Source organism: Eriocheir sinensis, chromosome 67, assembly GCF_024679095.1.
Source record: "Eriocheir sinensis breed Jianghai 21 chromosome 67, ASM2467909v1, whole genome shotgun sequence".
Classification (NCBI taxonomy): Eukaryota; Metazoa; Arthropoda; class Malacostraca; order Decapoda; family Varunidae; genus Eriocheir; species Eriocheir sinensis.
Genome location: NC_066575.1, coordinates 512,960 through 539,132, shown reverse-complemented (window position 1 = coordinate 539,132; position 26,173 = coordinate 512,960). Strand labels below are relative to the sequence as shown.

The following is a 26,173-nucleotide window of genomic DNA, read 5'->3' as shown; positions in this document are numbered from 1 at the left end:
AAGGGCGCCGCCCCTGCACATATACAGCCCGCCGCCGGCCCTGCCTCATGTCCCCGCCGCTCACACTTGCCCCTCGACATCACTTTAACCATCGCGGGTCAAGGGGCAGACAAAACGCCATCATTAACATCGCCTCAACTTTATCACATCAAAAGCCACATCGACGGGAAGACAAGTGAAGGAATGGACGGAGGGAGGGACGGCAGGAGGGCGGGCGCGCGGGGGGTACGGGCGTGGGGGCTCAGGTGGGCGTGGGCAGGTCCGACTCTAAAGACAGACGGCGCGTGGGGCTTGAAGGCAATGACGTAAACAAGTCCATAAAAAAAGGAGCTGAAAAAAAAGGAGATGCTGCCGCGGCGGTATCAAAATAATGGCTGAAGATGAAAGTAGAAGATAAAAAGACGCCGCTGAATTGCCTCCTCGCCCTCCCCGCCGCCATCATGCTATCCACACCGCCGCCGCCACAGCCACCGCCACAGACACCCTTCCTCCCCCACCGTGATGCCGCCGCCGCCGCCGCCACCTCCTTATCACCCTGCCGCCGCCCCACCGTATGCCTTCTTCGGGCTGCCTCCAACGCCGCCCCACAAGCTCCCAAGGCCACCAACCCGCCCCGCCCCGCCCGTTCCGCCCCGGCACCCTTCTTAGGAGCTCCTTAAGGGCACGGAGGGCAAGGCTTGGTGTGGCGCCGTTAATGAGAGTGGAAATGTAGGGAGTGGGGGGAGGAAAGAGACAGGAGGAGGTGTGGGAGCAGATGGGAGGTGGAGAGCTGCATGCATGGAGGGACGTGCAAAATGGAGAGATGATGGAAGATGGAGATAGAGGAAACAAGGAAGGAAGGGAGGACATAAATAATGGGATAGAGGAAGGAAGGAAGAGCAAGGCAAAGAAAGTGAAACAAATACTCATGAACAAAGATACAGATAAAAATAAACAGTTAGGTTATTGCAAAACAGACTTACAGAAACACACGCACGCACGGAGAAAGGAAGAAAACAAAAGATACAGTAAGGACGGTCACAGCATGAGTGAAAGCTGGGGAAAGCGATGGGTAGAGGCACGGGGCTTTGGTTGGTATTCTGAGACGCCTCCACCCGTCACATCAACTATTTCCAAAGGCCAAAAAAGAGATCAACTGGATCCTAATGAGTGTTTTTCTAGGTTCATAGTACAGAAGAAAGGTCAAACTACCAATAGGGCCATAAAAGTACCCCTGGAAATTCCTATAACTCCTAGGAAAGCCTTGTAAAATATGTGTGCTTGGCCGTTACAATATTTAAGACTACAGCCCTTAGGTCCATATTCTTAAACGTATCGGTCTCCCATCACGACTATTTCCGAGGGTCGCTGAGAAGATTAAGCGGGTTTTCATGGCTGTTATTCCGTTCAAGATGCAGAAGTCGTTTAAAACTACCACCACCATCACAAAACAGTCCATTAAAATCCAAACAACTTCTACGAGAGGGTTTTCAAACAGGTGAACTCAGGCCCTGTTATGTTTAAAAATACGGGCCTTAGGGTGCGGGGCTGGGGAAGACAAGGCAGGGCAGAGGTCGGTATTGTCAGATGCTCCCACCCCTCACACCAACTATTTCCAAAAGCCAAAAAGGAGGTTAATCGAGTTCTAATGAGTGTTCTTTTAGGTTTACGGTACAGTAGAAGGGTCAAACTACCACCAGGATCATTCCACTACCCCTGAAAATGCCCAAACTCCTACGAAAGCCTTGTCAAATAGCTATGCGTGCTTGGGCGCCGAAATGTTTAATAATATGACCCAAAGTCTCTTTTTCTCTCTTCATGCTATCCCTTTCCGAGCCTCTTTTTTGTGCCATTTTCTCCTCTGCCTACTTTTTCTCTCTCTCTCCTTCTTCTTCCTTCTATTCCTTGTCCTTTCTACTTTCTCCCTCTCAACGAAGTCATGAAGAGGGTTGAAACCTAAGCTGCATAAGGCTGAGAACGGGGCTTGGGCTGAGAAGAATGAGGCTGGAGTTTGGGACAAGAGTGGGGGCTAAACGAGAGGTTGGCTCTGAACGTCTGACTCAGGCTTCAGGAACTGGGGCACGTGGAAAGGCTGGCAACATCATACCACCAGATCACCGGGACATCAGAGGCCCCGCAGCGGCACCACAACAGACGCAGCGCCACACGTGAGCAGTGTCGGCACTTGAGGGGCTGAGGCGAGCATGAGAGGCGGCGGCGAGGGCAGAGCGCACGGTGGCACGGCTGAGTGGGGTGATGAGAGGCCTCGTGCGTCACAGCGATAAGACGATGCCATGGAAACACCTGTGCGACCCCGGGAAAGGTGTGTGGGGGAAGGGGAAGAGAAGAGGAAAGAAAAGGAAGAGGAAGAAAGGAGGGAAGAAGGAAGGAATGATGATACGGAAGAGAAAAGAGGGAAAGGAAGGAGAGGGAGGAATGAAGGAAGGAAGAAGGAAGGGTGATAGGGAAGGAGAAGAAAGAAGAGGGATAGGAAGTAGAGGGCGGAAGGAGAGAATGGAGAAAGGAGAGATGAAGGGGGTGTGGGGTGAGTGAGGAAGAAGAGGAAAGAAGAGGGAAAGGAGAAAGAAGGGAAGAAGGAAGGAAGAGATAAGAAAGGAGAGCTGGAGAGAAAGAAAAAGGACGTCTAGGGAGCGAGAAAAAGGGACAGTCTAAGAGTAGGAGGAAGGAGAGAAGGAAGAGATATCGGAGGCCGTTCCCCTTCCAACCTAGCCGGCCACGAGTTACAAAAAATCTCCCTAAACCACGAGAAATCTTGTATCATTTAATTTGGCTAATACACGACGCCCCCGCCTGGAGGCCCACACACAAGCACCCTGAGTCAAAGGCCTTCTTGGTCAATCGAATGCAATGGCTGACTCCCATAAGACGTTGACCCCCGCCCTGAAAAAGAAAGAATGAGAGAGAGAGAGAGAGAGAGAGAGAGAGAGAGAGAGAGAGAGAGAGAGAGAGAGAAGGGGGGTAGGGTGGGGGGCATGGCATGTGATGGGCGGTACGAGAGCAAAGGAGATAAGACAGCGTTGAGAACATGACAGATAACCCCTCCTCCTCCTCCTCCTCCTCCACCTCCACCACCTCCATGTCCTCCTCCTCCTCCTCCTCCTCCTCCTCCTCCTCCTCCTCCTCAACAAGCGCCAAACAAACTGGGCGTCACAAACAAAAATTCCCAGGTCACCCCGGGGTCAAAGGTGTGCTGGGGAGGAGTGGAAGTGAGGAGGAATGCCGGGGAGGAGGGGGGATGAAGCAGGCCATTGGGGGGAGGAGAGGGAATGAAGGGGAATGTTGGGGAGGATAGGGAGATAGGGGAGAATGTTGGAGGAAAATAGAGAAAAAAATGGAGCAGTGATAAGCGGGCTTTTATTTTTTATTTTTATTTTATTTTTTATTTTTGCCCTTGAGCTGTTTCCTTAAAAAAGAAAACGGAGAATGTTGAAGGAAAAATAAGGGAGAATGTTGGGGTTGGGGGTGGAAGGGAGAGAAAAATGTTGGGTAGGAGAGAGAGATTTGAGGAAGGTTGGAGAGAAGGAGGGGAAAGGAGAATATGGATAAGGTAAGTTGAAAGAAGGAGAATATCGGGGAAGAAAGGAAGCGAAAAGGGGAATTTTAGGGAGAAAGGGAAGAGGAATGTTCGCTTCATCAATGCACTGCTGGGAGAATTCGGGGTTTGACGTGATTTTGACTCCAAGCCCCTTAACACATCGTACGTTTTTTTAAGATTTACACAACATATTTCAAAATCGAGCCATTTATTTTTTTTCATTCCAACATGAAGATTAGGAACATATCTACATAAAAGGGCATCTTTCATCTATAAGAGTTTCCCCTGTCTTGATCTGAGGGAACCGAGTTAGCAATATTCGTGTCGTAGGCAAATTTTGTTATGAGATTATTAACCAACATCGGTGTCGTTGATGTAAATTATGAACAGTACTGATAAAAGAACAGAGCCTCGAGGGATACCGCTAGTGACAGGTGTGATACGCGGATGTTCAGTGTCGGCGATGGTACACACACACACACACACACACACACACACACACAGGCGGGGCAGTGGGCACGACAAACTGCCCGACACATCGTTCGAACGACACAATTTATTTCATCTACGTGTAAAGCCAATTCGACCCCCCCTGACCCCACCCCAGGGCATCGTACCTCACCCTACCTACCAGGTGCATACCATATGGGATGCTGGATACATATTGGAAATCAAATAAACGATTATATAACATCATTGAAGCAAAAATACAGGAAAATAATCATACAGAAATATAGAATGAAGAAAGTCACGAAAGAAGGAAGGAAGGAACGAGAAAAGGAAGGTAGGAAGAAACAAAAGAAAGTAGAAAAGAAAGTGAAGGAAGGGAAAGAAGGAAAAGAGAGACTGGGAGGGAGGAAAAGAATGAAAAGGAGACGAAAAGAGATGGTGTGAGAACAGAGGATGAGGAAGAACAAGAGAACGAAGAAAAGGAGAAAGAACTTGAAAAAAAAAACAGAAAAAGGAAAGAGGAGGAAAGGAACAAGGAAGCTTTACAGAATGATGGGAGGACGAGATGAAGAGAGCAAGCAAGGACAGCGGAACAGAAGAGGAAAAGGAAGGATGGGTGGAGGAGATGGGAGGAGGATGGGAGAGGGAGGTGGAAGAGAGGGAAAGGAGTGGGAGGGAGGAGAGGGGCTTTATGGAAGGGTGGACTCTGAAACCTGCGCGGCCTCCCACCGTATATGGAGGAGGAAGAAGAGGAGGAGGAGGAAAAGGAAAGGAGGAGGAGGAGAGGGAAGGGAGGAGGAGGGGGGAAGGGAGGGTAGGAGGTGGTGACATCAGAGGCGGAGGAAGTGGATAAGAGAACAGGAAAAGGCTGCATAAGGAGGGCGCGAGGAGGAAAAGATAGCACTTAAGATAACACTAATCAAGGAAAATACGAGTTTTAAATAAAAGGAAAACGGCGACGCGTTGATTGGAACAAGGAAAACGCAAGTGTGAATCTAGATATGACATTAATTAAAAAAATAATAATAATAACAGGACTCGAATCTCTTGGCGTCAGTGTTTAAATCCGTATCCTTGACTTTCCAGCAGGTAATAGGGTTGCTAAGGTACTCAACACCGCGCAACACCTACCTGTACAACGCCCGGATCGGAACAGTTACATAACCTACGTGCTGCCTGTTCATTACCCGCCACTCAACTGTACAAGGTAGACTGGGCAGGTGTATCGGTTGGGTGTCACCTGTGTGCCCTGGAAAGGATGTGAACCAGGGAGATTGCGTTATACTATATATATATTTTTTTACATCTAAGGATGCGGCTCAAGGGTAACAAAGAGTATACAAAAAAATAAAAGCCCGCTACTCGCCGCTCCCACAAAAAAGGGGATGAAAGAATGGAGATGCTGGTTAACTTTTGCATAAGGGGTTTGGACAGTATAGGGATGAGCATGAGTAGAAAGTCGTGTGCAGCGGGGCCGTGGGAGGGGGGGAGGCATGAAGTTAGCAAGTTCAGAAGAGCAGTCAGCATGAAAATATCGATAGAAGATAGAAAGAGAAGCAACATGGAGGCGGAATTTAAGAGGTAGAAGGCTGTCAGTCCGAGGAGGAGAGCTGATGAGACGAAGAGCCTTAGACTCCACTCTGTCCAGAAGAGCTGTGTGAGTGGAGCCCCCCACACGTGAGATGCATACTCCATAGCGTAACGTGATAAGATGTGGTGATGCTGAATAGAAAACAAACGCAGTGTATGACGTAACGTGGTGTGGCGTTGTCTTGTGATGTGGTATGGTGCGGTATGGTGTGGTATGATATGATGATGTGATGTGAGATTTGGTGTGCTGTGATGTGGTATGTTGTGCTGTAGCGTAAGATGTTATGTAATTTGCTATACTTTGATGTAAGGCATTTTTGTGTAGTAATGCAAAATTATGTGATGTAGGATGTTTTTTGTTAACTTTGTGATGTGATTTGGTGCTCCCTAATATGATTTGATGTACTGTGATGTGACATAAGGTGGTGATTTGTATTTTGAAGTGAGGTATTTTGATGTGACGTGATAAAATGAGATGTGGTATTATGTAATGTAATTTGGTGAGGTGGTGATTTGGTGCTCCCTAATAATATGATTTAATGTACTGTGATGTGACATAAGGTGATGATTTGTATTTTGATGTGAGGTATAGTGATGTGATGTGATAAAATGTGATGTGATATTACGTAATGTAATTTGGTGAGGTGATGATTTGGTGCTCCCTAATAATATGATTTGATGTACTGTGAGATGACATAAGGTGGTGATTTGTATTTTGATGTGAGGTATTTTGATGTGATGTGATAAAATGTGATGTGATATTATGTAATGTAATTTGGTGAGGTGGTGAATTGGTGCTCCCTAATAATATGATTTAATGTACTGTGATGTGACATAAGGTGATGATTTGTATTTTGATGTGAGGTATAGTGATGTGATGTGATAAAATGTGATGTGATATTATGTAATTTGATTTGGGGAGGTGTGATGATGTTTGGTGGTTCTCTGTCCTTTGAGATGATGCAGCGTGGGGTGACGTGACCCGCTGTTATGTAGCCACGCGCGGCACACATCCCCGCGTGAGGGAGTGAAGTACCCTGGGGATGTACGGTGATGAAGGAGGACTGTGGGGACGATGTAACGTGAAGGCCACACCACCACCACCACCACCACTACACACACCACCACCACCACCACCACCGCCAAAACCAACAAAACAAACACTGCCACAACCATCATCACATCCGCAATAACCACCACCACCATCACCACCACCAACATCACCACCACTATGACCATAATGTTTCCCCACCTTCTTACCCCCTCTTTCCTGCCCGCCAAACCATCATCATCATCATCATCACCTTCTATTTCTTCTTTTGCTTCCTCCCACACGCGACACACACCTGCATCATGACCTTGAGAAGCGACCGACCAGGTGTGCACTAAATCATCAAAATAGAAAGAAGAAAAAGAAGAAAGTAAATATAGATATAATATGCCAATTAAGAAAGACATTGACTAATACAAACAGATTAAACCAAGGACTATATGAGAAAAAGAAAGAAGATAAAAAAAAACACGAGCTGAATAAATATGTAACTCAGGATAAATGAATAAAAAATAATAAGTGATAGATGGAACGAGAGATACACAAATAAATAAACAAGCAGATCAGGAAACTGTGACCCCTAAACTTTAACACCAGATTACCCCCTCCCCCCCAACCACCACCACCACCACAACTTTACCCCTACCACCACCACCACCACCATCACCACCCCTACCACCACCATTACCATCATCACCACTACCACCATCATCATCTTCGTTACCATCACCACTACCACCCCTACAACTATACCCCTACCACCATCACCATCACCACCACCACCACCATCACCCGTACCCCGTCGTGGGTGTTCATAGTAATATTTCTCTCCCCCACCAGAGGACACTCACCTTGACCTCGGTTGACCCTCCTCACCCCGCCTTCCTCCCCTACACACGGCAGAAATTCCCCATTCTCCTCCCCACCAGTACCTATTTTTAGAACCTCCTTCCCGCTACCCCTTCTCCCAATCTGGCTGAATAGTCCCCTCTACTCCCCTTCGTTTTTCTCCCATCCCTCTCTCCCTTACTAATCGTTCCCCATTCTTTCGCTCCCACTTATTGACGCTCCCCATCTCCAAAGTCCACAAAGGAAAGTTTGGAAAGTTTGGTTTAGTTGGCGCAACATCTGTGGTCATATGCCGGAGACAGGAGGGGGAAGGAATTATAGGAGAAGGAAACAGACCCCAGGAGACGGGGCACAACCCCCGATTAATACCTGGTACCCATTCACTGCTGGGTGGACAAGGGCGTAGGGTATCGGAAAAACCGCCCAAATTTTTCCACTCCGCCCGGGAATCGAACTCGGGCTCTCTCGATTGTGAGCCGAGTGTGCTAACCACTGCACCACGAAGCCCCCAAGTCCATAAAGGAGCTTAATTAGTTTCTCACGAGTTTTTTTTTTTCAGGTCTATGGTAGAGAAGAAGGGTCAAGCTACCACTAGGGTCATAATAGTATCCATGGAAATACCCAGAAATCTTACGAGAGCCTTCTCAAATTGGGCGTCGGAGTGTTTAAAAATTTGGGTCTGGGTCTCCTCCACATAGTTCCTTCTCCAATACGATAAAATTCTCCCCTCCACTATATCTCCCTCTACAAAACATACTCCACCTCGTCCCTTCCCATTCCTTTCCCCTCCTTTGACCCCCTCTCCACTCCTCTCCTCCACTAAGACTAATGAAGAGTTCCCTCCTCCTCTTTTAACCTTCCTCCTCCTCCTCTGGCACAGCGACCTCCCTGCAAACACTAAGGTCGCCTCAAGGACGTTTCGACCTCCTCTCCCCTTTCCTACTTCCCCCTCTCCTCTCCTCTCGTCCTCTCTCAGCATCCCTTCCTCTCTCTTATTTTCTCTCCACACGCCTCCACACACACACACACACACACACACACACACTCTCTCTCTCTCTCTCTCTCTCTCTCTCTCTCTATTTTTCTATCTATCTGCCTCCCTCTCTTCCCACCCTTCAATACACACACACACACACACACACACACACACACACACACACACACACACACACACACACACACACACACACACACACACACACACACACACACACACACACACACACACACACACACACACGTGAATCATACTTGGTTCTGCGTAGCCGTAACTCAACTTGGAGGAGAGTGACGAGGCAACAGCATTGTCACCCTTCATGGAGGAGGGAGAGGAGGATGTAGGAGGAGGTGGTAGTAGAGGTAGCTGCAGCGGTAGTGGTAGTCGTCATCCTCGACCCTGGTCTTGGCGGGACTCACCTGTCCTCTGCGTGTTTTTTCTTTAAGGTGTTGCAAAGGTGAAGTGCGTGACGTCACAGGTGTCCCTCACCCCCCCCTTGCACACCTGGCCTCCGCTAATTACCCGCACGGCGAGGCTGCGGCGGGAGGGAGGGAGTGGTGGAGGGGAGGAGTGAGAGAGGGCCTGTCAGTTTCCCAGCTTGACAGACAGTGTTTTTATTGTGTTTTAATGTCGGTGATTTAGTGTTTGGCCGCGGATCAAGTTTTTATTTCATTGTTGGTTGCTTGGCGCTCCTTGTTTATTATGTGTTTGGGTTGTTTTCTTATTTAGTATCAGTAGTTTATCAAACATGACTTATTATACTGTCGTAGAATGTTAATTTATTATCTTTTATATTTGAAGAAGGCAAAGCTGAGTAAAACCGCTTTTTTTTTGTCGAAGTCTTCACGGACGAGGAAGATAAGGAGAACCAAGTGGGGAAAAAAGGGAAATAATTAAAGCATGACAAGGAATCTGCAGGAGGTCTGCAGACCTTTACTAAGCTTTTCCTGTGCACCTAACCCCACCTAACACCATTATCCATAAACTTATGTAACCTTTTCTTGAAGGTATCTATCGTATTGGCACTCACCACAGGACTACCAGGTCTATCCTACGCATCCACCACTCGTATTAGTAAAAAGACATCTGAATTAAAAGTGAAAAGGCACATAATGAAAAGTAGGAAGAAAATGGAATTTTGCTGATGACTGGCTTAATTTAAGAAAGGAAGAAAGATAAGTTTTTTGAAAAACACTAGTGTACAGTCTTGATTATCTTAGGTCACTCAGATCCGAGACTGACATACACATGGTGAGGGAGGTGACGTGATGAGGTAATGTTAGCAATCCAGCTGGTGGGGGGTGACATCCTGGGGTGTGTGGGTGATGGTGTGCAGGTGGTGGTGGTGACTTGGTGCAGGAGGCGGCGGCAGCGTTAGCGGTGGTGTTGATCTTCCCCAGGTGGTGGTGGTGGTGGCGGGGGTGGTAGTAGAGGTGAGTGGGGTTGAAGGGGGTGCCGGGGGTTGGTGGAGGTGGTGAAGGGGGTGCTTGGGTGGTGGTGGTAGTGATACAAATGGGGATGGTGGTGAAGGAGGTGAAGAGGGTAGTGGTGGTGGAGGTGAAGGGGATGAGGGGGTGGTGGTGACCTCGTCCAGGTGGCGGCGAGCCAAGACCCCCTCAGGTTTTAGGGTCAGGGGGTAATCGGGGGAGGGGAAGGGGGGGAGAGAGCCAGATAGAGAGTGGGGAGGGGAGGAGTGTGGACACGAGGGCCGGATATGTGAACAGACACGGGAGGGAGAAGGAGGAATAAGGAGGAAGGAAGGGAAAAGGGGTGGGGGGGGGGAACTGAGAATATGTGGACGGTATGATGGGGGTGGAGGGAGGAGATGGAGTGGAGGAGAATCGGAGGGGGAAGGTACAACGAGCAATTTTGGAGGGGAAGGGGGATGGGTAGAGGTGTGCGGAGAGATGCAGGGGACGGCGATTGGGAAGTAGGAGGGAAGGCCATCACCTCCCCCCTTTTGTTTGGCACTTCCTTTGCTTAGCTACGGGCGAGGGGGGGAGGGGGAGGGGGATCTCTCTCTCTCTCTCTCTCTCTCTCTCTCTCTCTCTCTCTCTCAAATTAACACAAACACACGCCTGCCGCCAGTTTTCACCTGCGGCATGCGGCTCACCTTGCGGACAGGTGGGGCGGCGTGAGCACAGCGCCGGGTAATGCACCTTTTTTAGGGAGTTTTAATTATCAGAGGCTTGCTTACCTTGGCGCGGGCTGCTGCTGCTGGGGCGGGGATGGCAGGGTAATGGGACGGATGGCAGCTCTGTCTTATCTCTTTCCTTTCCTCTTCCTCCCATATTACTATTTCCACTTCATTTAATGGCTTCAACAGCAGCTTTTTTTTTTTTTTCTCTCTCTCTCTCTCTCTCTCTCTCTCTCTCTCTCTCTTTCTCATCATCATCATCATCATCAGCCTCTTATATATGCATAGGGCATACAGGCAACAAAATCAGCCCTCTTTTGAAAAGAATAAACGTGAAGTCTGCTTTAATAAAGTTTGAAGTGAGAAGAAAAAAGTAATGAATAAAGGTGAAGAGTCTGTCTTGCTGACATCTGCTAAATAACAGAACTTTAATACTTGTCACCATTATTTCACTTATGTCTGGTAAATATTAGGCTATCAGCAGATTTGAGCGGTGTATTACATCGAGACTCAACATTTTATCATCATATTTATTGTTCTCAGCTATTCTTTATATTTATTCTTCACGTTCACTTTTTGTACGTCCATTTTTCACATTTATCCTTCATAATCCTCCGCTCAGCTGATGTAATGGTTGCATGTCCCGCCGCTCCGGCATACTAACACTACCGAATCACGCCCCTTCGTCTTGTCATGATCGTCACCAGCAGGATCAAGGAGCTACTCTTTTGATCCTGGTCACCAGGATGGTAGTCGCCGATACCACGAAAACAACGACTGTAAAAGCGGCCCTTAGTAAATGAAGGTTAGAGATATGTATGGATGGGAAGGGAATTTGGCTAATAACCCACTTTCTGGAGCTGACATGTGTGGGCCGTCTGGCCTCTTGTAGTCTCCCTGTATTCTTGTGTATTCTTCGTAGCCTTTCCTCTTCTTCTTCTTCTTCTTCTTCTTCTTCTTCTTCTTTTTCTTCTTTTATTGTTATTGTTTTTCTTTTTCTCCTTCATTTCTTCTTTTTCTTCTTCTTTCTCAGTGTCTTGCAGTCATATCTCTTCCTCCCTTGTGCCACGCCTTTACTATCTTCGAAGAGAGATTGAAGGTCGGAAAGACGAAGGTGTCAGGAGGAAGTGTGGGCGGATAGTAGTAGTAATAGTTGTAGTAGTAGGAGGAGGAGTAAATAGTAGCAGCAGGAGAAGTAGTAGAAGTAGTAATAGCAGTAACAGTAGTAGGAGTAGGTGTAGCAGAAGTAGTAGAAGAGGAAGAACAAGCAGAAAAGCAACATTAGTAATAAAAGAACTTGCCGGGAACTGAAGATATGAACGAGGAAGGCATCATAGAACAGGAGGAGGAGAGGTGGAGAAGGAGGAGGAAGAAGAAGAGGGTCGTTGTGGTCGTCTTGTCGCGGCTCAGTGATGGAGGGTGGTGAGAGGTGCAATTAATCGGGTCTTGCTGTTGTCCGCCATCTGTCTGTGGTGACGAGCCTGCGCAGCCACACTGATTTATGCGGACCTAAGTGTGGGGTGCGAGGGGGAGAGGGAGAGGGGAGGAAGGGAGAAGAGAGTGATGCGTGTAAGGAGGAGGTTGGAAGTAGGGAAGAAGAGAGGGAAGATGAAAGTAGGAGAGAGGAGGGAGAATGAAGATGAGAAGGGGAAGTGAGGTTGAAGAGAGACTGTTCTAGAGAGGAAAAAAAAGTCATGACTATATAGAGTAAGGGTGAGAGAGAAAACAACAACAACAAGAATGAGAGAGAGGGAGACTAAACTGATATACGGAGTGGGGGAGAGAAGAGGGAGAATGAGAGTTAGATAGAAGACAGGGAAATGGGGAAGTGATAAAGAGAGGGGTAAGAGAGTGGCAGGAAGTTGGAATGAGGAGGGAGAAGTGAGGAAGAGAGGAGACTAATAAAAGGGGAAAAGTGGAGAAGGGGAAGGAAGGAGTGAGGAGAAACGATTGGAGCATAAGAAATGGAGAGGGAGTGAGGGTATGGTGTCTCTCTCTCGCTCTCGCTCTCTCGTCACACTAAGAGGCCCTGTCTACCGCCCCACCCACCAGCCTCTCCCGCCCGTCACCTTCACCCACACTCCCCACCTCCAGACGGGGGTTAGACGGACTAATGCTCCTCCTCCTCCTCCTACCCTCCTACTTATCATCATCATCCTTTTTCTTCATATTCCTCTATATTTGTCTTGTTTACTTAATTACCTGAAAAGTGGCAAATGTCATTCAACGTTGACAAATGTAAAGTCATGCACTTCTGTTGCAGAAATAGTAACCATACGTGCAGCATGCATGGGGAACCTCTGCAGGTCGTGCAGGAGAAATGGGATCTTGAGGTCACCATCAGCAGTGTCTTGAAACATGCAAAGCATTGCAAAAACAAACAAACTTATGACAAAGCCAATATTATGATCGGGTTAATAGCGAGAAACTTCAAGTGTAGGACGCCGGGTGTAATGCTGTCTTTATATAATTCAATGGGAAGACCTCACCTTGAATATTCAGTGCAGTTCTGGTCCCCTAATTACGGGAAGGACATTGAATTATCGGAAGAGTTCAGCGACGTGCTGAAATATTCAGCTGTTTAGTGGTCAGCTGGACGAGGAGCGACGCAACCTTTTTACCCTGGAAAATAGGCGTTGACAAGGAGGTATGATTCATTCTTAAAGCACCCGAAAAAATTTAGTGACGTCGATCTCTCTTAAGTTCTTTGAGCACTGCACGAACTCAAGAACAAGATATAACGGTCTGCCTATATAAGCAGGCGATTTAGTGCATGCATTGCCAGGAGTTTCTTCTCAAACCGAATCATCGGCCACTGGAACAACCTTCCTGCAGAAGTATTTAGTGCATAAGCCATCAACTTCTTTAATAATCGAACCGACCGTTACTTCGTTGCAACAGGAGTAAACTGAACGTACGTACGAGGTACTTTCATCTGCTTTGCAGCCTCGTAATAAACCATAGGCTTACTGTTTTCTGTATTTCCATGTTTCCTCTTCCTCCTCCTCCTCCTCCTCCGTCTTCTGCGTTGGCGCCCCCATATTATCCTCCTCTGTATTCTTACTGTATACTTATTTTAATATTTCACCTTAATACTCTTCCACCACATCACATTTTACACTCTCCTCCACTTAATTCTTCTTACATTGCATACTTTTCGTTTACTCACTAGTCTTCCTCGTCTTATACCGTTCTCCTTTCTCCTTCATCATCAGAAATATTATTATTTTTCCGACGATTATTCTCCTCCTCTTCGCTCTTCGTTTAGCTTCATATTTTTTTAACATTAATTTTCACCAGTTTAGATTCTAGCTGCCTATGTATTAAAGATGATTATACTGTGTGTGTGTGTGTGTGTGTGTGTGTGTGTGTGTGTGTCGGGGGGTGTCTACGCACATGTGGTGAATACTAAACACCGGGCTGTTGGCGTGTGTCTGCCTCCCTGACAGTGATATATTAATTATTTATCGAGTTATGTAGCCTTTCCTCCAGGCCTCCTCCCCTCCTCTCCTCCTCCCTCTTCTTCCTTCCTCACTCTTCTTCCTTCATCCCCTTTTCCTTTTACTCACTTATCCTCCCCTTTCTTCCTTCTTTATCTCCCCCATTCCCTTCTTCCTTTCTTTTTTCCTTTATTTTTCCACCAGCTATCCCCATCTCCTCCTCTCCTTTCCTCTTTTCCTATCCTCCTTTCCATCGCTCCTTCCCTCCTCCCCTCCCTCTCTCACACCCACCATCTTTGCTTTATTACCCGTTCTTCCATATCGTCCTTTTTTCTTTCCTTCCTTCCTTCCTTCCTTCCTCCCATTTCCTTCTCTTTCCTACCTTTTCTTCTGTTCTCCCTTCTTTTTTCTCTCTTCTCTTCCATTCTTTTTTATCACCTTTTCGCTCAGCACGAGTATATGGCGTTGTCGACACCTGTGCAGAAGGACAAAGATCCGGGTCTTCAAGTCCTTGTGCTCTCTGTCTTACCCAGTGGCTGTGAGACATGGACACTGAATGGGGACTTAGGGAGGCGAATTGATGCCTTTGGAAAAAAATGTTTAAGCAGAATCTTGGGATATCGCTGGAATGACTGTGTCAAACCGGCGACTACTCCGTGAGACTGATTCGACATATATTACCTGCATAGTCCGTCAACGCCAACGCAGGCTATACGGGCATGTGGCACATTACCCTAAAGCCGACCCTGCTCATCAGGTTGTTTCTGTAAGAGACAATCCTGAGTGGAGGAGGCCAAGGGGACGCCCACGGAGGTACTCAGGAAGGGAAGGGGGCCTGCTTGGAGACTCGCCCGGAGGGACCCCCAGACTTGGCGTCGAAGGGTGGCTTAACCTGTCCCTTCATATCACTTCCTTGTATTTTCCTCTTACCTCAACAAGTCGATCGTTCTCCATCCACCCCAGCCTCCCTCCTCCTCCTCTTTCCCTCTCCTGCTCTTCCTCCCGCCCTCCCTCACCGCTAGCTTCAACAGGTTCGAAGTAACTGCACTTAAAACCCGCAAGAAGGTCAGGAAAGTTGAGAGAGAGAGAGAGAGAGAGAGAGAGAGAGAGAGAGAGAGAGAGAGAGAGAGAGAGAGAGAGAGAGAGAGAGAGAGAGAGAGAGAGTGTGTGTGTGTGTGTGTGTGTGTGTGTGTGTGTGTGTGTGTGTGTGTGTGTGTGTGTGTGTGTGAGTGAGAGAGAGAGAGTCAGAGAGAGAGAGAGAGAGAGAGAGAGAGAGAGAGAGAGAGAGAGAGAGAGAGAGTGTGTGTGTGTGTGTGTGTGTGTGTGTGTGTGTGTGTGTGTGTGTGTGTGTGTGTGTGTGTGTGTGTGTGTGTGTGTGTGTGTGTGTGTGTGTGTGTGTGTGTGTGTGTGTGTGTGTGTGTGTGTGTGTGTGTGTGTGTGTGTGTGTGTGTGTGTGTGTGTGTGTGTGTGTGTGTGTGTGTGTGTGTGTGTGTGTGTGTGTGTGTGTGTGTGTGTGTGTGTGTGTGTGTGTGTGTGTGTGTGTGTGTGTGTGTGTGTGTGTGTGTGTGTGTGTGTGTGTGTGTGTGTGTGTGTGTGTGTGTGTGTGTGTGTGTGTGTGTGTGTGTGTGTGTGTGTGTGTGTGTGTGTGTGTGTGTGTGTGTGTGTGTGTGTGTGTGTGTGTGTGTGTGTGTGTGTGTGTGTGTGTGTGTGTGTGTGTGTGTGTGTGTGTGTGTGTGTGTGTGTGTGTGTGTGTGTGTGTGTGTGTGTGTGTGTGTGTGTGTGTGTGTGTGTGTGTGTGTGTGTGTGTGTGTGTGTGTGTGTGTGTGTGTGTGTGTGTGTGTGTGTGTGTGTGTGTGTGTGTGTGTGTGTGTGTGTGTGTGTGTGTGTGTGTGTGTGTGTGTGTGTGTGTGTGTGTGTGTGTGTGTGTGTGTGTGTGTGTGTGTGTGTGTGTGTGTGTGTGTGTGTGTGTGTGTGTGTGTGTGTGTGTGTGTGTGTGTGTGTGTGTGTGTGTGTGTGTGTGTGTGTGTGTGTGTGTGTGTGTGTGTGTGTGTGTGTGTGTGTGTGTGTGTGTGTGTGTGTGTGTGTGTGTGTGTGTGTGTGTGTGTGTGTGTGTGTGTGTGTGTGTGTGTGTGTGTGTGTGTGTGTGTGTGTGTGTGTGTGTGTGTGTGTGTGTGTGTGTGTGTGTGTGTGTGTGTGTGTGTGTGTGTGTGTGTGTGTGTGTGTGTGTGTGTGTGTGTGTGTGTGTGTGTGTGTGTGTGTGTGTGTGTGTGTGTGTGTGTGTGTGTGTGTGTGTGTGTGTGTGTGTTGAAGGAAAACTAGGGCAGTCTAAGCCAGTCAACAGTTCCCTGAGTGGCCGTCCTGCCCTAGTTTGACCCGTGCAAGGGCAGGCAGGAGGAAGAGCTAAAGGAGGAGGAGAAGGAAAGATACTAAGCCTTGACCTCTGACTCCTGATGGGGTAATCCCGTGGTCCTCCTCCTCCTCCTCCTCATTCTTCTACTCCTCCCTCCTCCGCCTGCTCCTCTGAGTCATCTCCGTCCCCACAGAAGTCACCCGAGCCTCACCTTTCAGTCTATTTGTCCTGCACCTGCGCCTGCCCTTCCCTCTACCCCCCCCTGCCACGCCCGCTCTGAAGGAGGGGAAGGAATAAGTGGCGGAGGAGGAGGAGGAGGAAACATGGAAGAACAGGCAACAGCAAGCTTGTTTGCACATTACAAATATACCTTCTTTACTGACATAATCATTTCTTCAGCCCCTTCAGTGACATGCGTTCAAGATTTAAGCACTTTGGTACGTACGTGTGGGGACGTTCAATTCATCCCTGACGCAACGAAGTGACGACCAAAGCGATTCTTCTAGATGATCGTTTATGCGTGAACTACCTCTGCAGGAAGGTTATTCCAGTGGCGGATGACTCTGTTCGAGAAAAATTCCTGTCAGCATGTGTATTGCATCGCTTTGCTTGAACTGTTTAACCTTTGTTTCTGATTCTGGGGTTAGCTTGGAGCGCATAAAGATTGGAGTGGTCGGCATTACTGGACTTGGGAGAAGAAGGAGAAGGAGAAGGAGAAGGAGAAGAAGAAGAAAAAGAAAGAGAAGAAGAAGAAGAAGAAGAAGAAGAAGAAGAAGAAGAAGAAGAAGAAGAAGAAGAAGAAGAAGAAGAAGAAGAAGAAGAAGAAGAAGAAGAAGAAGAAGAAGAAGAAGAAGAAGAAGAAGAAGAAGAAGAAAAGAAAACGCAAAAATTATTAGGAAGACAAAATATATGAAAAAAATTGGAGGTGAAAAATAAATAAGGAAGGGTAAAAATGCAAATTATAGGAATAAACCAGATACAGAACGGAGGAGGAGGAGGAGGAGGAGGAGGAGGAGGAGGAGGTCTATGCTAAATGTGAAGCTGAGGGTGGAGAGAGGAGACCACCAGAATGGGCAGATGGTTAGGTATTTTGGGCAGTGAGGAAAAGGGGTGGAGAGAATGTGGATGGAGAGTGAGGGAGAACAGGAGGAGGAGGGGTAGAGGGCGTAGATAAGGTGAATGGGTGGATGAAAAACGGTGAAGAGGGTGGATAAAAAAAAGTGTAGTAGATGGGATGGAGAGAGTGGAGAAGGGACGGAAACAGTGTGGAGGAGAGGAAGAGAAGTTTGGGAATGATGAAAGAGGATAGAGAGAAAGAGAAGAGAAATATGGGAGGGAGAAGTTAGTGGTGGATGAAAAGGAGTAAAGAGATATAGAGACGGGAGGAGAAAGTAGAGATGAGAAGGATGGAGGGAGAATTATAAGTAGTGAAGAGGAGTAGGTGGAGGATGGAGGAGGGGTAGAAAATAGACTGAAAAAGGGTGGAGGAGAGGGAGAGAGAAAAAGTGGAGAAAGTTGCACGGGGGATGAAAAAGAAAGGTGGAAGGCCGTATAAAGAAAAATAATGGAGGGGAAAAAAAACGGGATAAAAGACGGATACAAGGTGGATAGTGGAAAAGGAAGATAGAAGTGAAGAGAGACGGATAAAGGAGGAAGAATGAGAGACGGTAGAGAGGTGGGCTGGAGGAGCAACGGTCGTGTAGAAGGAAAATGGAAGCTGCAGGTCGATAGGGATGAAGCGAAAATAAAAGGGGAGGGGAAAGGATGATGGAGGGAAAGGAGGCAAGCGAACGGATGAATAGATAATGTAAAGATAATAGATAATAAAGTAGACAGGGGGAAGATGGGCCGATAGTGTGATGGTAGTGATGAGCCGGTGATTAGCGGGTGTGTGATGAGAGAGAGAGAGAGAGAGAGAGAGAGAGAGAGAGAGAGAGAGAGAGAGAGAGAGAGAGAGAGAGAGAGAGAGAGAGAGAGAGAGAGAGAGAGAGAGAGAGAGAGAGAGAGAGAGAGAGAGAGAGAGAGAGAGAGAGAGAGAGAGAGAGAGAGAGAGAGAGAGAGAGAGAGCACATCCAGTCTGATCTCCTTTACAGAAAACAAGAAACTGGAAAGAGACGTGAGTTATGGACTTGCTCACACACACACACACACACACACACACACACACACACCTGGGGACATGCTTCTCCCTCCACCTGTCCGCTATTAACCTGCCTAAATAAGGTACACACTGCTGACGTATACTGCTTACACTCCCTCCCCCCCTTTCCTCCCTCCCTTCCTCCTCCCCAACATCCACCTTCCCTCCGTCCTCTGCTTTTTTTTCTTTATCTTCCTCCTCTAAATCCTGTCTTGTCTTGCTCTACTTTCCATTCCTCTACATTTCCTCCTTATAATTTCTCGTCCTTGTCCTCCTTATCGTCTCTCTTTCCTTTTAAATGTTAGTGTAAAAAAAGTGAGATGATGTTGTCTTGTAGCAAACGCACAGAACAGACACAAAAGAGATCGCCCAAAACGTACAACTCTCACCCACTCACCCACCAACAAATACCCAAGTACACACCCATCACATATTTCTTCCCTCTCCCGTCTATACGTCACCCACTCACCCATCACATATTTCTTCCCTCTCCCATCTATACGTCACCCACTCACCCATCACACATTTCTTCCCTCTCCCATCTATACGTCACCCACTTACCCATCACATGACAATGCCCCACCCACGCAAACATTCAGGCTTCGACGATTCCCTCCCTACTAACTTAATTTACTTTTGCTAAACCTCGTCACCCTCACCACCACCACTGTAACTACCACCACCTTGCCCACGCAGGCGTCGACGTAATGATGCATGCATAGCGTTTTTGTATTGTTGTAGTTGTTGTTGGAGGAGGTGGCGGCTGTGGTGATGGTGGTGTGGTCCTGGAGGTGGTGCCATTGTTGTTCCTGTTCGGGGAAGATTACCCATATGCTGCCCAGATATTCAATCAATTTCAGCGACTTTGGTCAAGAGGAGCGCCGGGAGGCAGCATGCGCCAAGCACGTCACATGCAGTCACTTAAAATAAAATTCGCCTGCCCTACTAACGGGCTGGAGCCATCCACCAGGCCCCTCAGGAGAGTCTACGGGCAGCAAACAAGAAATTTTTTTTAAATATATTATTGTGTGTTGGCGGCAGTTGCTGCTGCTGTTGTTGGTGGTGGTTACAGTGTGGGTGGTGACGCTAAGCACGTAGCGGTGTTGCGTCACGGTCCTCGGCTTTTAGGATCACCAAGCCAAACACCCAAACACCAAACACGTCATTACTAGGAGGAAAATTCTTTATCGATATTACGAAAGGGCTATTTTTTATTGCTGATGAATATAAACAACGGTTTATATAAACGGCCTATATGAAACAACGACACAAATGGTTTATATTGATGACAGATGAAGGACAGTCGACGTTCCTTACTCCCAATAATGTTTTATGACTGGATTAACTGAGCTCCTTATCGATTGATTGATTTATGTAAACATAAGAACATAAGGAGCTGCAAGAGGCCGGTTGGCCTATACAAGGCAGCTCCTGTAAGCCTAACAGTAGCTGCCTTGTATAGGACAGCCGGCCTCTTGCAGACTCCTTACGTTCTTATGTTTACATCAACCAAAGAAAAGCAAAGGTGACGAAAGTGTCAACATAAAGAGAATGTCGGATGCGGAAGGACGATGAGCGAATGGCAAACAAATCAAGGTATCTAAAGGTGCCCATTATCCAGAGTCCAGCATGTGATCAGATCGTGGGTGACTAACATACCCACCCACCCACACTCAAACCTGTCACCCGAGCCTTCCATACCTGCTGCGATACGTCATCACTACTTCCTGCACCTGCCCTATACCTCACACCTCATATATATTTATTCAGTATTTAACGCTATTATAAAAGAGGAGGGAATATTTATTACGACAGCCAAGTTCGTTAGTATTTTCCTGTATCATAATAATAAAACGTACAATAAAGGCAACTTCGTTAATATATTTTTCTTATGTCTTCTCGCGTTCAGAATATAATAAAAAATACATTTGCTTTAAGATATAGCCATGATTCTTGTTGTATTTGATTGTCTCCTTAAAATATGTATTACAATAGAATCGTGTATCTATTTTCACTAGTGTGGAAGGAAAATAAACATATAACCACACTGTGTATCTCTGTTACCCATGAGAGGAAGAGACACACTCACTCCATACCCACCAAAAGCCATGCGACACGATTTTCAACTTTCATCCCTTGCACATTTTTCACTAACACCTCGAAATTGACGTGAAGATCCGCCAGTTTGACAACAACCTTTACACCCGCCGCCTCGCCGCCCTCACTGGCCCACCATAAAACAATTGACGGTGTTCCTCCTGTTGCTCCTCGCCCGGTAATCCCCGCCACCGGAACAATTAACCCCATCACCTGGACGTCACCTGGTGTACAGTTAGCGGTGACCTAGTTTGTGTCACGGCCTCCAGGTGTTACGGAGACCCAGAGTGACCGGGTGGAGGGGGGAAAGAAGGAGGAAGAGGAGAGAGATGAGGGAAGGAGAAATGAGAGGAAGAGGAGGGAAGATTGAGGGAAGAAAAGAAGGGAAGGAGAGTCTAATTGTCACCTCCTTAACACCGCGAATGAGTTGTCTGACCTTTCTCTCCTCCCTTGTTTGTTGGGACGAGTGAAAGTGTGACTCACTGACTGACAGACTCCGCTCCTCTACCCCTTCACACAAGTACTTCTCATCCTCTCCTTTTGCCCTCGTCCCTTGGTTCCTTCCTGTTTCTCCTTTTCGTTCTCCTCATTTTCTTTAGCCTATATAAAAACTTTCTTCCTTTTTCTCTTCGGCTGCTCAAAATATGTATCATTATTATTATCTTCCTTCTAACCACTTTCTGTACTATGTTTCTCTCCTTGTTGATTATTTTCCTAAGTTTCCCTCCTCCCTCCTCCTCTTCCTCTTCTTCCTTTCCTTCTCCTGCTCCTCATGATACCTGGGTTTCGTCCTACTACCTGGACCGTGTTTCTCAGGGGATGTCGAGGCCCCGAGGTCACACGTCACTTACCCCTTTCACACCTTTACGACGACACCGCTACCTGCCGCATCCTCTCCCATGCCATACCCATCTCCCTGCCTGCCTGCCTACCTACATAAAAATACCTAACCTTGCCACATACCATAGCCATGTTCTTCCATTCTAACCACCTCAACCCCAACCAGGGAGAAAACCATAAGTAGAACAACAAGTACTTCAGATCCTAACATCAATATTTCATCAGCAATGTTATATGATCTAATAGTTCACCATCCCCAACCAGGAAAAAAAACATAACTAGAACAACAAATACTTTAAATCCTAACATCAATATTCCCCAGCAACATTATATAACCTAATAGTTCACCATCAAAACTGTATTGTGTTGTGGTAAATGATGTTGAGGATCGGTAGGAAGGGTTAAAACGACCAAAACACCATCACTACCAGGATCAACATCACCCCATCAGTACTAACATCACCACTTTTGTCATCATCATTAATGTCAAATCACCATCATTACACACACTGTCATCATCGAATCCAGCCACTTCACCACCAATGCTACTGCCCGCCCCGCCCTCCCTATCATCATCATCATCATCATCACCTCCACCACACCACCACCGCCACGTCAGCGTCTTATCACTCACCGCAAAAACATTCACCTATAAAAAAAAAAAGTGAAATAAAAAGAATAAAAATACTGCACGTCTTGTTGATAGGCATATATAAAAAAAAAACTTACCGTGTCGAATACTGAAAAGAAAATAATTGCTGCAAAGATAAACAAAAATGTCTCCAAGCCTGTCCGTCTGCCTGTAAATCTCTCTCTCTCTCTCTCTCTCTCTCTCTCTCTCTCTCTCTCTCTCTCTCTCTCTCTCTCTCTCTCTCTCTCTCTCTCTCTCTCTCCCTCTCTCTCTCCCTCTCTCTCTCTCTCTCTCTCTCTCCTCTCTCTCTCCTCTCTCTCTCCTCTCTCTCTCCTCTCTCTCCTCTCTCTCCTCTCTCTCCTCTCTCTCCTCCTCTCTCCTCCTCTCTCCTCCTCTCTCCTCCTCTCTCCTCCTCTCTCCTCCTCTCCTCTCCTCTCCTCTCCTCTCTCTCTCTTACTTGAGGACGGCCTTCTCCTCCGGGATCTTCCTGCCCATGACGCGGATCTTCAGGTGAGTGACGCCGCGGAACTCGAACTCCTAGGAGAGGGGAGGAAAGGCTTGAGTGAGGAGGAGGAAATATAGTGAGAGGGAAGGAAAACTGGTAAGGAGAAGGAATGGAGGTGCGAGGGAGGGAAGGAGGGAAGGATAATGACAGGCAGGACTGGTAAGAGGGCAGGGAAGAGGGTGGAGATGAGACGAATAGAAGGAAGGTGAGATAATTTGGAGAAGTAAGGGTGGTTAAGGTGAGAGGGAAAAAAGGGAGATGTGAGGGAGAGGGGAAAAGGGAGGGGGTTGAAGGGAAGAAATCAGGGTGGGAGAAAACGTGAGAGGAAAGCAGGACAAAAGCTAAGAATATAAGAAAAATCAACATGACGGAAGGAAGAATTTTTTTTTTTTTTAACTTAAGGACCTGCTACAAGGCATAACATAACAACACACACACACACACACACACACACACACACACACACACACACACACACACACACACACACACACACACATGTAGATAAGAATATAGATAGACAGGTAAGGGGAAGTTACTATGCAAGTGGAAAGTTGGGTTTATAGCTGTGACACACGCGGGGCGGCTCACCTCAGGGTTGTAGTAGCGGAAGGTGTCGGTGAGATCAATGACGAGGCCGAGGTTCTGGCAGTGGTCCATCAGCGTGCGGGGACAGAACCAGCCGGCGTTCTTCACCCGCTGCATGATCTCCTGCAACGAGGACATAACACTTCATGAATACCTGTCCAACACACCTGCTGGGATATCAATGACGAAAGGAGCGCATCATGCATACCTTTCCTACGCACCTGCTGGGATATAATTGACTACAGGGACGCGTCGTGCATACCTGTTGTATACGCCTGCTGAATTATTAGTTGGCTACAGGGACAACACGTCATGCACACCTGTCCCATTAATCATTAGGACATGTTGTACAATACCCTTGGGCTATTAATATACTAAACCAGTTGTATAGATCTGTTGGTTCATTACTGTAACTCACCTAATGTTTACACCTGCTTGATTAATTTACACCTGACACTTAGCCCCATTTATATATATGACTTCCTCCATCTCAATCTCTTGTAATTTTTTTTTTTTTTTTTTACAGCAGAGGAGTCAGTTCAAGGGCATAAAAAAGGAAACAAATGTGGAAAAAATAGTCCGCTATTCACTGTTCCTAAATCCACCTGCTGGGTTGCTAATTGGCTACACCTGAGATCTACCATGCTTGTATCGTTTGATATGCCGCTTTCTTTCCCCAACACAACACTGAAACAGACTAAAATATGTCAGCCCATTCTCCCTACTACCTACAGCCATCTACACCTGCCACACACCTGTCACGCATTTCCCTAAACGTGTCACCTGATCTTCTATTACAAACACGTTACCCTCCCACCTCATACAATTCATTCAAAATTTGCTGCACCTCTACCTCGAACTTTCATCCTCCTTCACATATAACATTACTTGCTACTTGCTTTACAACTGTTCACCGCCCCACGCGTGCTACACTCCTACTACACACCTGCCAAAACATCAAATAACACACCTGCTACGCGGCTTCTAACCATGAATAATTCCACCTCCGTTAGTCTGGTTGATTAACACACACACACACACACACACACACACACACACACACACACACACACACACACACACACACACGGAGGCGGCTTAAGAAACAGTACCTGCTTGTTCGAGCCAGGAGTATATAAAGAAATAAAAACGAGTCACGAAGTATGTCACTAACACGTGTAATCTGGGCAACGTATTTGGCGTACCCACACACACACACACACACACACACACACACACACACACACACACATCGTTGTTTCTCTACGCCGTTCATGTCCTGTTATCTAATCTCTTCGTAGGCCACAGCGTCACAAACCTGCTTAGTGGTGGAGGCTGCGTACTAACTTATCACACGGCCGGAGAATATATAAATGTGTGGTACAGGTGTGGTAGTAGTAGTAGTAGTAGTAGTAGTAGTAGTAGTAGTAGTAGTAGTAGCGGCGGGAGTAGGAAAAGAATCACCACCACTACCACAATCAACAACCACCACCAATAAAAACAATAAAAACCTCATTCAAAAATAATAACTAAAACAAAAACATCAATTCCCTTGCATAGGTCGAACGATCTCTTACAGTTTCCTTATGTTTTTATGCAACTACTACTACTACTACTACTACTACTACTACTACTACTACTACCACCACCACCACCCTTAATCGACTACGACCACCATCATCAAAATCTTACGAGGAGGAGGAGGAGGTGATGGAGGAGCGGTGACGAGGGGAGGGGATGAGGCGTAGTGGAAGATGAGGCCGAAAATGGGCAATACCGAGAGCGAGAACCACAATGAATATAAAGCATTTCCAGGACGACGAAGAAGGCGCAGAGGAAGGACGAAGAAAACGACAACAGTAACGAGGAATGAATTGGTGAAAAACGAGGCCGAGAAAGATGCGGCAGAAGTGATCAAGTTATAAGACGGTCAACATTAAGCAGGTGACGGAGTAGAACGGAGAAAAGGACGAGGATATGGAAGAGAGGTACGATAGAGGAGGTGGAGTGAAGGTAGGGAGGTGGAGTGACGGAAGGGAGGTGGGGGTGGAGGTATGGCACACAACAGGCACCGGCAAACCTGAATCAGCATTTCCGCAGGTAATCCTCAGGTCTAATTAAGCTTGTTATCAGTTACCTGGAGATCCAACGAGACGATGACACACATAAATTCGAGACTCATACCCTCCCTTGACCCTGCACTATCACTAGGCGGGGAGGATTAGGGGAAGGGACTGGGAGGAGGGCGATGGAAGAATGGGTAAAAACGAGAACACAGAGAGGTGGAAGTAAACAAGAGAGGAAACGAAAACCGAAAAAGGAAGAACAAGGAAAGAAAAAGGAAGATGAAAGGGGAATGTGGAGGGAAAAGAACAAGATGATTGGTGGGTATTAAGAAGGGGGGAAAGACGAAATGGGATCTGAAGCGGAAAAAGATTAAAAAAAAAGGTTGGGAGGGTAAAAGAAAAAAAATAATGGAAATGTGAGAAATAGCGCAAGGGTTGAAAGCAGAAAGACAGGTCGAGTTTTAGAGTAGGATGGGTTTAACAGTTTTAAGTAGTAGTAGTAATAGTAGTAGTAGTAGTAGTAGTAGTAGTAGCAATATTAGTAGTAGCAATAGAATTAGTAGTAGTAGTAGTAGTAGTAGTAGTAGTAGTAGTAGTAGTAGTAGTAGTAGTAGTAGTAGTATAAGTAGTAAAAGCACCAGCAGGTATTGTTGTAGATATTTATTAAACATTAATTTATATTCAACTACGTTTTCTTTCTTTACCTCCTAAATTTCTACTTCCAACATTTATTTCTCTGGTCTGCCATGGCGCCGTCACAACCGCCTTACGGGATAACAGAGATAAGAGACAAGACCCCAAAGCACAACACTGAGAGGATAAAAGAAGGGAAGTAATGAAAAAATAATCTCTCTCTCTCTCTCTCTCTCTCTCTCTCTCTCTCTCTCTCTCTCTCTCTCTCTCTCTC

At 46.9% G+C, this 26,173-nt stretch overlaps 1 protein-coding gene across 2 annotated transcripts in view; it reads right to left on the bottom strand.

Moving 5' to 3' along the window:
- LOC126987897 (uncharacterized) overlaps positions 1–23,360 on the bottom strand; it is a 48,089-nt gene extending 24,729 nt beyond the window's left edge. For both annotated transcript variants that reach the window (XM_050845394.1, XM_050845395.1), the window contains exons 1-2: positions 23,204–23,360; positions 22,565–22,644 (exon numbers count right to left, since the gene is read on the bottom strand). In XM_050845394.1, coding sequence (XP_050701351.1) covers positions 22,565–22,644; positions 23,204–23,338 — 215 coding nt within the window. In that variant the 5' untranslated portion in view covers positions 23,339–23,360. The remainder of the gene's footprint in view (positions 1–22,564; positions 22,645–23,203) is intronic.
- Between the last annotated feature and the right edge of the window lie 2,813 nt (positions 23,361–26,173).